At 34.8% G+C, this 13960-nt stretch overlaps 1 protein-coding gene and 1 long non-coding RNA gene across 2 annotated transcripts; one reads left to right on the forward strand and one right to left on the reverse strand.

Moving 5' to 3' along the window:
- The first annotated feature begins 1971 nt into the window (after window positions 1-1971).
- On the forward strand, window positions 1972-12397 carry LOC110615023. Its single transcript, XM_021756727.2, has 11 exons — window positions 1972-2123; window positions 2735-3030; window positions 5188-5265; window positions 5373-5938; window positions 7217-7831; window positions 8004-8158; window positions 9864-10054; window positions 10149-10282; window positions 10394-10740; window positions 10825-10928; window positions 11864-12397. The coding sequence occupies exons 2-11, from the start codon at window positions 2739-2741 to the stop codon at window positions 11932-11934; spliced, it is 2553 nt and encodes an 850-aa protein (XP_021612419.2). The 5' UTR covers window positions 1972-2123; window positions 2735-2738; the 3' UTR covers window positions 11935-12397.
- A 310-nt stretch (window positions 12398-12707) lies between these two features.
- On the reverse strand, window positions 12708-13571 carry LOC110615027. The gene is made up of 2 exons (XR_002487882.2): window positions 13174-13571; window positions 12708-12991 (listed from the first exon to the last, which is right to left on the reverse strand). It is a non-coding gene; the product is annotated as an uncharacterized LOC110615027 (long non-coding RNA).
- Between the last annotated feature and the right edge of the window lie 389 nt (window positions 13572-13960).

The raw sequence follows: 13960 nt of genomic DNA on the forward strand, positions 1-13960 counted from the left end.
ATACATTTTCAATGAGAGAATTATCCAATCTAATTTTAGCAATCACTATTTCCATGATGAAGTTGAGATCCAGAGTGACCAAGTAAGAACATTTCGATAATGGTTCGATTCAAATATGAAAATTAATAAATTGAAATTAATTTAATAGGGAATAAATGTAAACAATAAACGAGAGTTAAAAAATCGGATCCTGAATTTACAAAAATTAAGATTTTTTTTAAAAAAATAAAAATGGTGGATTCAATAAAAGTAAGAAATGTCTCAAATTTGAATTAGACCAGTAGTATATATACTTCCGATCACTCTGACACTCCTATGTTACATCTTATTGGATTAGGCATAGATGTTTTTTTTATAGATATGTCAAGTGACTCATTATTGGCGGGCAGTTGGCTAATAAATGCAGAGCCAGCTAGCCCATATCGTATCTATTGTGCGTGTCACACATTAATTTAGTTTATTGCATGCGCATTTATGACTCCAAAGAGATACCGAGGAGACTTTGATTTATAGGAGGTCAACATTATACTCTAGTTTCCTTAAATCGTATCCCGTCTATCCAATCCTTATCGAAATGAATTCTGCTTAGTTAATAGTGGTGATCGGACCATAAATACATGTCTCGATTAAAGGAGTCTTATACTTTATGTTTTTTCAATTTATAAATATTTTAAATTTCTAATAATATTGTACTTAAATAAATTAAACTTTTTAATATTATTTTAATAGTAATTCTACTCATATCAAAATGCTATTATTAGATTTTACCAATTTTACTAATTTTCCAGACCAACTTATTACTACCGCAGCTTCTACTCGCTTGGGATTTCTATGTGCGCTAAATATTTCCCTTTTCGCTACTTGGATGAGTGAACTTGCCATTGTCACATCTCCTATTTTCTTTTCTTTTTTCTTTTTTGGGTTAAAAGTAGCAAACTTGCCATTAAATCCTTATTCACACATTTATTTATCTATTAATTTTTTTTATTGACAAATTGGAGAGAAAAATCCAACCTATCTCTATCAAATTCAATTTTAAATGGCCTTGCAACTTAATCTAAAAAGAATAGGTATATATACTATTTTAATTTTTCAAAAGGAGTGTTTCATTTTTCAGATCTTAAAAATTTCTCCTTGTCATTTGGAAACCCTAGGCTCTGATGCAAGTAATTTATGTGAGAAATACTGCAGTAAAGCATGTAAACATTCCAAAAACACCAACAAAGACAAAGGAAAAATCTTGCATTTGGCATAATCATAGCCATAAAAAAAGAGAGAAAATGAAGATCTTACTTAAGAAAGCAGCAGTTAATTAATTTATCTATATATCTCATAATTTAAATATTTATTTAATTAATTTATTAAATATTATCAAAATTATTAATTTTTAATAATTACGAAATAAAATTAATTAAACTGAATTTAAACTTACATTAATTTTAAATAATAAATATCTAAAATTATTTTAGGTAATATATAAATAATTTATTAATTTAAAATTATTTAAATAATACAATAATAATTTTTTTTAATAGGAATCGGAGATTGGGAGAGTAGAATATGAGAAATCTATAAGTGCAAATAATTATTCATTTTAAAATTTAAAGTTATAAATAATTAAATAATATAAAATTAAATTGATAATTTCATTATTCTATATAATATAGATATACATAGTATTAATTTTAAAAAAAGTATAATAATTTATCTAAACTATCTTTAAATGATTATATTTTTTTTATATATTAGTATTAAATAATTTAAAAATATATAAGAATATATATGAAAATAAAAATTAACTTATTTTGAAATTGTCAAACGGATAGATAATTTAAAATATATAAAAAAAATTCTCTAAAACAAAAATCGCACGGAAGCAGTAGTAAATTTGTTGGACCAGGGACAGGGGCTCGTCCTTAATTGTAAATTAAGAATGAAAACAATTGGGCTTGGGAATTTGAAATCATGGGCTGGGACAGACGTCCTTCATTTTGATTGAAGAAACTTGAGACTCTTTTAAGCCCGAAAAATCTCTCTGCCGCTACTGCTGCTTGCATCTCTCCGCCCTGAGAAGTGGATCGCTCTCATTTCTCAGGCAAATAGCCGGTCTGATCTCTGATCAGGTAATGCTTACTCTCATTTCCCAAAAATTTTCATGACCATCATCTCTTACAGGATCTTAATATGTCGAATCACCAATCGCTGATCTTCAATCGTGCTAGATACTGAATTGGCTTCAATGACCGGGTCGATTGTTCTTAAATTGACCGATTTTGCTCTGTGATTTTCATTTGTCTATGTCTGTATGTTTATTCTTTGTTCAATTCAGTTGAAAAGTATGATTTTAAGACCCCAAATTCTAGTACTATGTTTGTGAGCTTTTGGATATTAATTCTTTGAACTTGTGAAAGTAAACTGTCCCATGATTCTTGCTTTAAGGAGTTATAGCTCATTGTGGTTTAGTGTCACATGAAGAAGATGAAAGCTAAGGATCTTGTTCTGAACCTTGATTTAGACATTACTGATTATGAATGATTTCATTATATTTAGTTTTCACTGTCGTTTAAGTTAGCAGATGGTAAACACTCTTTCTAGCATGGGTAGTGGAACTCTGTCCCCATCCCCTCTCCCTTTTCTCTCACCCAAGAAGGCATGCACCTATACTTCTTGCTTTTTCATGTGATGCTTCACTGGAACATCCAATGAAAAATTCTAACAATCTGATACCTGCCAGGATAATGAACTTTCTGCATCGGTATACTACCCAAAACGTGGTGACAGAACAAGTTCCTGTACATGAACCTCCTGCAGACACTCGTTATGCATCAAAACCATCAGCAACTTTGGAGGGTCTTATAGCTGAAGATCCATTCATCCAATCTCCTACAGCAGAAGGTCATAGTGGAGAGGCTTTGGTAATTGGAGATGAAAATGGCACAGCTGGTGGTGTGAGCACAAAGAATTACTCTTTTGTTGTGGAGAACCACTCAGACGTTTCTGAAGAAGAAGGATGGATCACCATTCCACACGGTATTCCATGAGCATTTTAGTTAGCTTTTTCCATATTAATCCATCAGTAGCATGTATGGCTGCATGTACATACAATAATCTTATTGATTTATGAGCATTGTAGAATTTGTTATCCTCCCCCATATTCTGGTCATTGTGGAACTATCGCAAATGGAATATCTAGGTTTTATGTCGTTTGTAGTTCAACCACACATATATTTAGCATCTCTGCCCTGTTTCATTTTGGGAAGATGCTTTTAGCTGGAGCCTAATTCTTGTCCTAAATCCAAGTATCTTTATTAGTCAATCCCTTTGGTAAATTTCCTTATTGTGTGTGCACCAAGCATGGATAACTGAAATAAGAGGCTGTTGAGGGGTATGTGGAGTATGTACCTAGCAACCTAGCACTATTGATATTATGAGTACAGATGATATTTATGGCAGATAACTCTCTTGTTACTTGCAGAAATCGCTAATAGCGAGTTGAGATTGGTAGACTGCCAAAATTTGAGTGGTATTATTTCTTGATAGGATTGATGGACATGTTGGGTGGGGTTTCCTGGATTATGGGTTAGGTCCTCGGTGCTCCTCACTGTTACCTTAAATTGGGGATCTTGATTTTGAGCATTTAGATGAGTTAGGCTGTGAAGTCTTCTTTCTCTTATTGGTGTTGATCACATGATAAGATTGTTCCTAAACTGGCAAGCTTGTTCCTATTAGTTGTTTTTGGTTGTTTACCTTGGAACGTGTTTTTTGCTTTGACATTAATATGGAAAATAGTATCTTTGGAAGAATATCTGTGAGTGACAGTGAGCTTCTTTTGCTAACAGTTTACGATTTGGATTTAATTTGTTGTGTTGACTAACTGCTCGGAGGGGAATGCGTCTAGTTGGAGAAGCTGAGAAGACTAATATATGATCTAGACTATCTAATGTAATTTTGCCAAATTCATAATTTGCCGGAAGTGATTTTCAAAGCTTCAAGAAGGCTATGGTCTCATATAGAATTCATAAAGGATGAAAATGCATGAAAATGGATATGATGTAAATTCCATAAGCAAATAAAGTCATTTGCTAATATGTTCTTATTTTGTCTGGTTGTCCAACAAGTTATTTTGGTCAAAGAAGGGTTTCAAATGTGGCCATACTGATTAGGTTGTCACAATTTTTGAGGTTGTAATTGCTTTGATGTGATTTCTAAAAAGTGGTAAAGTTCTATCCTTGATCATTGGCTTTAATCAAATAGTGAAGGTATGCCAAAACGCTTAACGCTTGGATGGCATTTGGATGGAGTGCAGTTTAGGTCGATTGATGTTGCAATTGCTATTGGTCATCTCTCCTTTGTTCAATGAAAAGGAGGAAATTAGATGATCCATGCCTTGTCCTTTATGGTGTGGAGTTACTGTTGGCATCTAAGGTACAGTATACCCACAAGATGAGTATGGTAGAAATGCGGATATTAAAATGGATTTCTGGTAACATGATAATGACAGGATGACTACATATGTCAAAGAATACATGTAACACATATTGAAGATAAAATGAGAGGGAGTCGATTAAATGGTTTTGGTCGTGTCCAATATAGAGTTCAAATGCTAGCCTTAATAAGGAAGTCTGGTAAGTTAATAGGGAAGGAGTGAGAAGTAATGTGGAAGGAAGTAATGTCAAAGGATTTATATGTTGTAGATTTTAATGTAGACTTGGTATCTAACAGAGTTGAATGGTGAAAAAGGAGCCACATAGCCGACTCCAAGTAGTTTGGGATTAAGGCTCAGTTGTTATTGTTGTTGTTGTTTGCTATGCCCATGTGTTACTAAAATATTAAATTAGACTAGAATTTGTGATTCACATTTGGATTTATTTGAGTTACAAATAGTTGCACACTACGACATGAATGCTTGTCCTGAGTAATTTCAAGGGTTACATTTATCGTCAATCATTACCCCTCCTATTTATTGATCAAAGTGCTCCTTTTGCTCTCCCAACTCATTTGTGGAAGTTATTCCTTTAAATTATTCCTAAAATGTAGTACTACTCTTCATGCTATTTATTTGTTACTCCATTCAGGAATTAATTTCACCAAGTTTTTCCTTGGTTTTCGTCTTGCTGCTTTATAAGAGTATTTCCGTATAGTTTGATAACTTTGTTTTGATTTTTTCTGCTTCATACTCTTTTGCAGGGGAACTTCCTGATGGTTGGAATAGTGCTCCGGATATACATTCATTATGCTCCCTGGATCGGTCCTTCGTTTTTCCTGGTGCCTATCTTGTAGTCTCTTTGTTCATCCAGTTTTGACATTTATTAGTTATTTTGCATGCTGGAGATATTGTGTTAATTACATACACGTGAATATTTCCATCCCAGGTGAGCAAGTTCATATTTTGGCATGTTTGTCAGCATGTAAGCAGGATATAGAAATTATTACTCCATTTAAAGTGGCTGCAGTGATGTCTAAGAATGGCATGGGACAAAAACCTGAAAAGCAAAATGGGAATGTGAAAGAAGGAACAAATTTGGTATCTAGGGAAGGGGAAGTGAGTACTGATGCTCAAGTTACGGACCAAAATGGGAATGAGCCATCAAAAAGGGAGATTGATCTAAAAAAGGATATTTCTACCAGTGAATCCATTCTTAGAATGGAAAATCACAAAAGACAAACTGAAATGTTATTGCAAAGATTTAGGAACTCTCACTTTTTTGTCAGGATTGCTGAATCTGGGGAGCTACTTTGGTCAAAAAAAGGTGCTCCTGCTCCAAATTCCCCTGAACTGGATGATCAGAACTCCAGCGAAAATGGAACCAAAGGAACTGCGAATAACTTGTCCCGACTTGGTGCTCTTATTGACAGAGGAGATTTTGATGCCCATGTCTCTGGTGGAGCAGCCAGAAATACTGTTAAATGTTTCTCTCTCCCTAATGGAGACATAGTGGTATGTGTCCTTAGACCTCTATGTTCTTCACGGTATAGCCTTTTCATCTGATTGATTTTCAAGAAAAAGTGCTTCCTTCAATTTTGTATGCTTGTAATCCTCTTGTACTGACAAGCAATTATTGATCCCCAAATTTTGGAAGTTCTGGTTTCTGTCTTACACTTAAATCACACAAGTTTAGCATTGGAACTGCATATTGTGCTTAATATTTCTGCCTGAATAGATGGTTTATAAATTGAACCATGTGATCCTTTTTTCTGTTTTTTTAAGTAGTTCCCAACTAACTAGGTAGAAATCTGGTTAGGCTCGTGGTTGGCTTGGCCTTGTATTATTTCTCTTAAAAGTATTGCATTGCACAAAAAAAATCAATTCAATCCTTGTCCCTTAGATGCATGGGAGAATTTCTGTAGCCGACTGATGTCCAGGATGATTGGAAGGCTTTGTTGCATGTGTAGTATTTCATAGAGAAGAAGATGGCTTATCCTTTCCATTGTAATTACTCTATCCCTTCTGGTTTTGTTTTTGTTTTAGTTCTATTAAGTAACATCTTTCTTTTAGTGGATAAACTAGAAGAAACTTTCTGCGGCCACTATTTGGAATTGAGTTTCATGAATGGTTTTGCCTTTTGCATCTTTTTATTCAAACTATTTATGTATGTCCAGATTGACTTGATTGGCACAAACACACTTTTCGGTGATTGGCACAAACTTACTTTTTCTTCAAACTATTTACGTATGTCCAGGTTGATTTGCAACTTTTAATGGTTTAAAGCTTCTTGGTGAGGCCCATAGATTATGGAATGATCATGTAAATATTATTTGCATGTGTGAAGAAATCTTTAACTGGTATGATGTAAAGTGTTACCATTTGATAATGTAGAGGAGGTCATACTGGTGTTTATGGGCCTGGAGACCTGCGAGCCCTAACCTGTTAAAATTCTAGGCTTGGATGGAGGGGTTTGGTCTCTGGCCAGCCCTGTCTGATTTAGGCTTTTGTCCTTGGTGCGCAGGCCTGCACTTCATGTTTACATAAAGCCCAGCCCAGTCCTCTGATTACTAGAAATTTACATCCCTTCATGTTTATGCTTGACTAGTCGGGCCAGTGCATGCCCACATTTTGAGAAGTTAAAGGGAGGATCATAGCATATGCAAGCGGGGCACTTCAGTATATCATACTGACTGTATCTTACTGCAACAGCATGACACTCCTCTATTTTCATTTTAACCAGTTTGTCAGGCTACTGATTCTCATTTTATTTCCTTTTTTGGAAGGATGCAGGTACTTTTGCAAGTTAATATTGGTGTTAATTTTATGAGAGATCCTGTCATTGAGATTCTTCAATTTGAAAAAAATCATGAGAAAAATCTGTCTGCTGAGAACAGGGACAATTTAAATGCCGAGAATTATGATCCTTGTGGTGAATTGTTAAAATGGTTGCTTCCTTTGGATAACACACTTCCTTCTCCACCACGATCTCCTCCTCGTTTAGGTTCTGGTTCAGAAATTGGTGGGGCTTCTCAAAAGTCTGCCGCTTCTGGTTCTCAGCTCTTCTCTCATTTTAGAAGTTACTCCATGTCGTCATTGCCTCAAAATACCATACCACCTCCTCAACCTGTTAAAGTCCAAAGTTCTAAGCCCAACTTTGACATTGGAGACTGGAGCCAATACTCATCTCAGAAGTTATGGAAAAATCAAAAAACAGGGGGTGATAATCTTCTATCTTTCCGAGGTGTATCGTTAGAGCGAGAGAGATTTTCTGTTCGCTGTGGGTTGGAAGGAATCTATATTCCAGGAAGGAAGTGGCGAAGGAAACTTGAAATAATTCAACCAGTAGAAATCCATTCTTTTGCTGCTGACTGCAATACAGATGACCTTCTCTGTGTCCAGATAAAGGTGGGCACTAAAGAATTTTTACTACATTAAGTTATAAGATATATGTATTCACTATTCAGTACTCTATCCCCTCTGAATGTCATATGATGTATCTAATTGATCTATGTAGATGCTTATTGGAATCTGCTTTTATTTTGCAAATTCTGAACTAATTTGTCTAGTTGCTTTGCAGAATGTTTCTCCAAAAAGAAATCCCGAAATTGTGATATACATAGATGCTATAACGATTGTTTTTGAGGAGGCTTCAAAGGCTGGATTACCTTCATCATTACCAATTGCATGCATTGAAGCTGGAAATGCCCACTATTTACCAAATCTAGCCCTCAGGTTGTTGTCCCTCTAGGTATCTTAATGTACTCTTATTTATTAATTGTTCAACTGCATTGTGCCCCGATTAATCCAGTTTTCTTTTATTTGGTAGTTTATTCCTTTCTTTTTTAATATTTCTACATGAGTAGTATAATACTTATTTAGGTAATCGTTTAGACTAAGGTTAAAATGGGGACTTTTGGTATCTAAGTTACATGCATGAGAAATGAGTACACTCTTCATGTCCGTCTGCAGTTTATATTAATATTAATAACGAAGCTTTGAGTGTGATGCTAATGTCTGTTAACGTCAACCATCTAGGAAAGTATGGAAGCCTGTCCTTATACTGCTAACTAATAGGTGTTTTAAAAGTTGATTTGTTGCTAGTTGGTGGTATCATGGTCAAGTATGCTGTCCTAGTAAATATATTACCTTGGAATTAACAATATGTTTCGTATTTCTGGAATGTTACTTGTCTTATGTTTTTGATAAAAGCCAGCCTACACCATGCTTTTATCAGTAACGTTGAGGTTTTCTGTTTTTTGTTTCTTCAGTTAAAAGAAAAAAAATTACAAATGTGTTTGGCTGTTTACCGTGTTTCCATTTTTTATTTTGTTTTCCAAAACTGATTTTGAAATTGAAATTGGTTAACGAGAAACCACAAGGAGTGGGTTTGACTTCATCCATTTCTTTTTTCCTTTTCTTCCCAACTTTGCAACTTTAGTTTCTCTATTTCTTTCTGTTTCAATTTATTGTCATCATGCCAAATCTTATGAATCCAACATCTTCTTCACTATATTTAATGTATAATTTCTTTCAACATATCTCTCTCTCTTATTCTTTTTTTTTTTTCATCTCGTTTTTTACTTTGTCTAATCCAAATATTTGTAGAAAGGAGAATCATCTCTTATTTATCAGAGATTAAATTAAAAAATCTCTACAAAATTCCTTTCAATTTTTTATTAGCATCTCATTGGCGGATTTGGGATCAAGTGGCTAGGTCCTTTTAGCATATATGGAGTTTAATACTGGATAAGTGTGTGTTTGCATGCGCGTGTATATATATGTATATGATTAACCATTGACTTGAAGAAAACTGTCATTATGGCAAAGGTTTTATGGCTACAGAAGGTTGTTTCTTTCTAGGCTCTTCTTTAAAAATAAAAAACATTTTATAGAAAACAAATAGTAGAAATCTCTCAACAGTTGTTAGTTATCAAAAAACGAAAAACCAAAGACATGTAGTGATATCGAATGGACCCTTAATTTTCTGCTTTTTCATTTTTGTTTGACATGATGACTATCTTGGGTATTTATTAAGGGAGAAAGCCCACAAGAAGTGCTTTATACCACCTGCCTTTTTTATGAAGAGAAGAAAAACAAAAAGAGCAAAAGCATAGGATATATGGAGTGATTTAGTGGAATGAAGGAATGAAATTTTATTTTTTGTTATTTTATTTATGAAAGTTACATGTTTATGCATGTGGTATCTTATGAGTTGTATCCACGTCAGATTTTTCTCCATACAATTAAAATTCTTCATTGGTGCATAGGTTTGTCGCGAAAAAAAGTGCTAACTACAATTATTTGTTTTATTTAGAAAACGAAAACTACAATTTCTGGTATCTAGTGGTTCTTTGACAATGTGAAGAATCTCTATTTAGTTTTTGGATTGATGAAAAGTATCATTAGTCATGAACTTATTGTGAGTTTCCTATGGCAGGAGGGGTGAAGAACACTCTTTTATTCTTAAACCAGCATGTTCTACCATGCAGAAGAAGCTTAAAGTTCATGGTGAAAGAATAACCCCACCTTCAAGTTCTCGTCTTGCATCAAATAACATTGAGGGAAGGAGGACTGTTTCAAATGCTGATCAGTATGCAATTATGGTATCTTGTCGATGCAATTACTCTGGTAATATCCTAGCCTTAATTTAGTTTATGGTCTGCCTTATTTAAATGTTTTTCTATTCTTAGTTTTCTTTTTTCATTGTCTACATTGAATGAAGAATCAAGGCTGTTTTTCAAGCAGCCAACTAGTTGGCGACCACGTATCTTAAGGGATCTTATGATATCTGTCGCATCGGAAGTGTCAGGACAATCTTCTGGACCTAATGAAAGAGCCTCTCAGCTTCCGGTTCAGGTTTTTCTTATTTTGTGTTTTAGACTTTTAGTGATAGTTTTAGAATTTTTCTTTCTCATATTATTTTAATTTGTTTTGAGGTATTTAATTTTTGCCTTGTCGAAATGCCAGGTCTTGACCCTTCAGGCATCAAATTTGACATCTGAAGATCTAACTATGACAGTTCTCGCTCCTGCCTCATTTACTTCTCCTCCTTCAGTGGGGTCCTTGAGTTCACCAAGATCACCAATAAATCCATTTGTTAGTTTGTCTGAATCTACAGGTCAAGTAAATGGGGAGAGACATGGTGCTGTAAAACAGAGGCTGAGCTCTTTGCCTCCACCAGAGAATCCAAAACAAAGTGGCAATATTGTTCACTCTGTTTCTTTTAATGAGCAGTCTTCTCCAATATCTGATGTCATTTCTAGTAATGATTTGGGTTGCACACACCTGTGGCTCCAGAGTAGAGTACCATTAGGGTAATGCCATGCTCCCTTCTTCTGTTCCTTTTCTTTTTCACATACAGTTTGGACAGAAAATAATGACATTTGTGGCTGTGTCAGATGTGTTCCTGCCCAGTCGACAGCTACCATCAAGCTTGAGCTACTTCCCTTGACAGATGGCATAATTACACTGGACACATTACAGATTGATGTTAAGGAGAAAGGTATTATTATCTTACTGAATCCATCATCCGACTTCTTAGTTAAAAACTCTAGGTCCATTTAGATTAGAGGGCCAAGCCTATTTCATCAATTCTTATGAACTCTCATTTATTATTATTATTATTTTTTTGTTAACATCCTTTCTTATACTCACAGACATAGTTGGATATCTATCCAAATAAATAAACCTTTTGCATTATGGGATGTCTAATCCAAATCCAAGTACATAGCTAAGCTTTAATATTGACAAATTTAGCCCATTAAGTCACCATAGTGTTTGTCCTTGTGGTATGTCTCTGGTATGCACACAGAAACATAGAGATGTATATAACTAATGATATTTTGGTTGTAAACTAGGATTATTCTTATTGTTAGTTTGAATGTGAATTCAAAATTTTTCACCCCTTCACTGGAGAATCTTTAATCCTTTCATTGTGAAGTACCAAAATAACATGGATCATCAATGCCCTCCTGCTTTTTACCGGTGTGATAGACATTTATGGCCAGTGATATGGAAGAAATGTGCATTTAGTGTTCATGATTAGATAATTAGTGCAAGTACAAAGGTAGATGCTTTATTGCCATGTTGTTTCGAGTATTTCGAATGTTATCATGATTCTACATGGATAGCTCTTCCACAGAAACATGCATAAATCCCAATAATCAGCAGCCTTCAGCCTGAAGGTTGCAAGTATTTGGTTGGCCACATCTTTTTTTTTTCGTAACCTCAGTGGGCAAATGTACACGAGACAACTATCTGTTGTTTATGCAGTTCTATTGCTTTTACTTGCTATTAGCGTATTTATCTGAAGAAATTTAGACTTCTATGATATAGCACTGTCCATCTTTTGGTTCCTCACACCATTGCCATTTTCTAATAATGGCCAGTCAACAGAGCAGCAATAGTTCTTATGGGTAATTGTTTTGTGGTTGGCAGGTTTTACCTATATTCCTGAGCACTCACTAAAGATAAACGCAACTTCGAGCATTTCCACTGGGATTGTTTAGGATGGATTTGGTGTAATTTCTGTTTCTTACCACATCTTATCTTCAGCAATGGAAAGGAATTCAAAGGGCTGCCTAACACGAGACCTAGTTATTTGTGTTCCTCGATGTTGTGGGAATGGTTATGTTGATTTGTTTAGGAAAGCTATAGCCTCACCTCATCTAGCGTAAATCATGAACTGGAGAAACAATGGTTGTCATATAGCCTCGTAATGGGAGAGAAATATACCCTTAATAGATTGATTGAATTGTGTGAATTGTTTCAATTTAATAGTTCAACGGCTCGGCACATAATTCGTTACTGTTTGTGTATTGTATTGGCTAACTCTGTACACCCCCATTTTTCCTATTACACTTTTAGATGCAATCTGAAGGCCTTTTTGTTGTGTTTACCTAAAATGGATTACTATCTGTATTCCTCCATACACTTTACTGCTCATAATATAAATGATTTGTGTTCTGCTCTTTCTTTTTCCTCCTCTTCTGCTTTGCTCCCTTTTTATTCTTTTTTTGTCCTTTTTCTTCACTGAGATGTAATTTTCAATTGCATAAAAATCTAATTCAAATATCGTGACTTCACAAGAATCACTTGGCCAGAAAAACATGGGAAATTATGTGATCCAAAGTATCGGAAGTTATATGATTTAAGGGATCTTTACGAGAGAGACATTAGACATAACTCAATTACAAGAGAATGACTGTTGTATTTGTAACCATGGATGAACTCTTTAACATTTTTTTCATTTTGCTATGATAATCACATAACACAAAAAATATTAATATAACGAGATCTATTAGATAAAATTATCTAAACATTTACCAAAAAAAAAAATCACATTTAAATACTAAACTTTATTTTTCAATCAATTTGAACCAAAATGAACTTTGCCTAAGCAAAGTGAACCCCTTTACTTAAATCCTTTTAAATCCCCAAATCAATCGCTATCCTTAATTGCAACAAATCTCTAATTGCAACTAATCCTTAATTTCGCAATCCATCCATCATCCTCCACTTTTGCCGTTGCTATCATCGCCATCAAATTCACGACCTATTCTGCTTCTGCCATTGGCTCCACCATGAGAAAACTCACGCTTAGAAAATTTCGAGCGAGGAAAAAGGCAAAGCGAATGGATTTGAGGATCATAAAATGGGAAAGAAACAGCAGGGCAATTGCGAAGTAAAATTAGACTCAGCAATGAATTCAGAGTGTTGCAGAATTAGGAGGAATGAGGAAATCATACCTTCAGCAGCCAGTTGAGATTTTGAATAGCAATTTAGAAGTCAATTGGAGCCTTAAGCTTTTGAAATCAGAATTGAGGCTATCTAACTGAGAGTGGGCAATGAACTTCTGTGTCGTGATTTCTTGATCACAAAATAGAATCGACACTGGAAGAGAATTTATATCACTTGACTGGAAACTGGACTGAAGGACGAGTTCGACGCGATCCGCTCCTTTCTTTGGTAACATTGGTAAATTGCCACAATGCGCCACGTATACATTGCCGCAGTAATATAAATATTTTTGGGTTTAGTGATATGACAGTAAGTTACTCTTCCTTGAGTCGGCTGCAATGGAGGAGAGGATCCGGTATCTTGGAATCGGATCACCCACTTACCCTATAGCCTTGGGTTTATTTTTGGGCTCAAAGCTTCTCCTTTTTTAGGCTTGTTAATCCTGTTGGATTTTGAATGAGATATCTAACATCTAGGCTAATTCCAAGGATAAGGTATAAATGGAATTGAAAAAAGAATTCACAATGTGCTTTCAATCTTATTCAATGACTATGCGGGAAAGGTTTTTAACGGCAACAAATGCTGTTGCGGAAAGGTTAAAAAACTCCCTTCCTCGAGGCCATTTTGAGCCTTTCTATAAATTAACAAAGGGTCTGGAAGATTAGTATCAAACGCAAACCTTCCAAACCGCCAACAGAGGGTTAACATGTTACTACTTAAACAGTCATTTTCAACATTTTTAATAGGTAATACATGTCAACCTGGCATAGGGTGAGTGTGCAATTAGATTAGAAT

The sequence above is a fragment of the Manihot esculenta genome, chromosome 5 (genome assembly GCF_001659605.2).
Source record: "Manihot esculenta cultivar AM560-2 chromosome 5, M.esculenta_v8, whole genome shotgun sequence".
NCBI classification, from domain to species: Eukaryota; Viridiplantae; Streptophyta; class Magnoliopsida; order Malpighiales; family Euphorbiaceae; genus Manihot; species Manihot esculenta.

What these genes read in the sequence shown, in the direction of transcription:
- LOC110615023 (XM_021756727.2), top strand. Translation starts at nt 2,739, where the DNA reads ATGAACTTTCTGCATCGGTATACTACCCAAAACGTGGTGACAGAACAA. An exon ending in TTCTCTGTGTCCAGATAAAG is followed by an intron (nt 7,832 to 8,003) that starts GTGGGCACTAAA and finishes GTTGCTTTGCAG; the next exon opens with AATGTTTCTCCAAAAAGAAA. An exon ending in GATTGATGTTAAGGAGAAAG is followed by an intron (nt 10,929 to 11,863) that starts GTATTATTATCT and finishes TGTGGTTGGCAG; the next exon opens with GTTTTACCTATATTCCTGAG.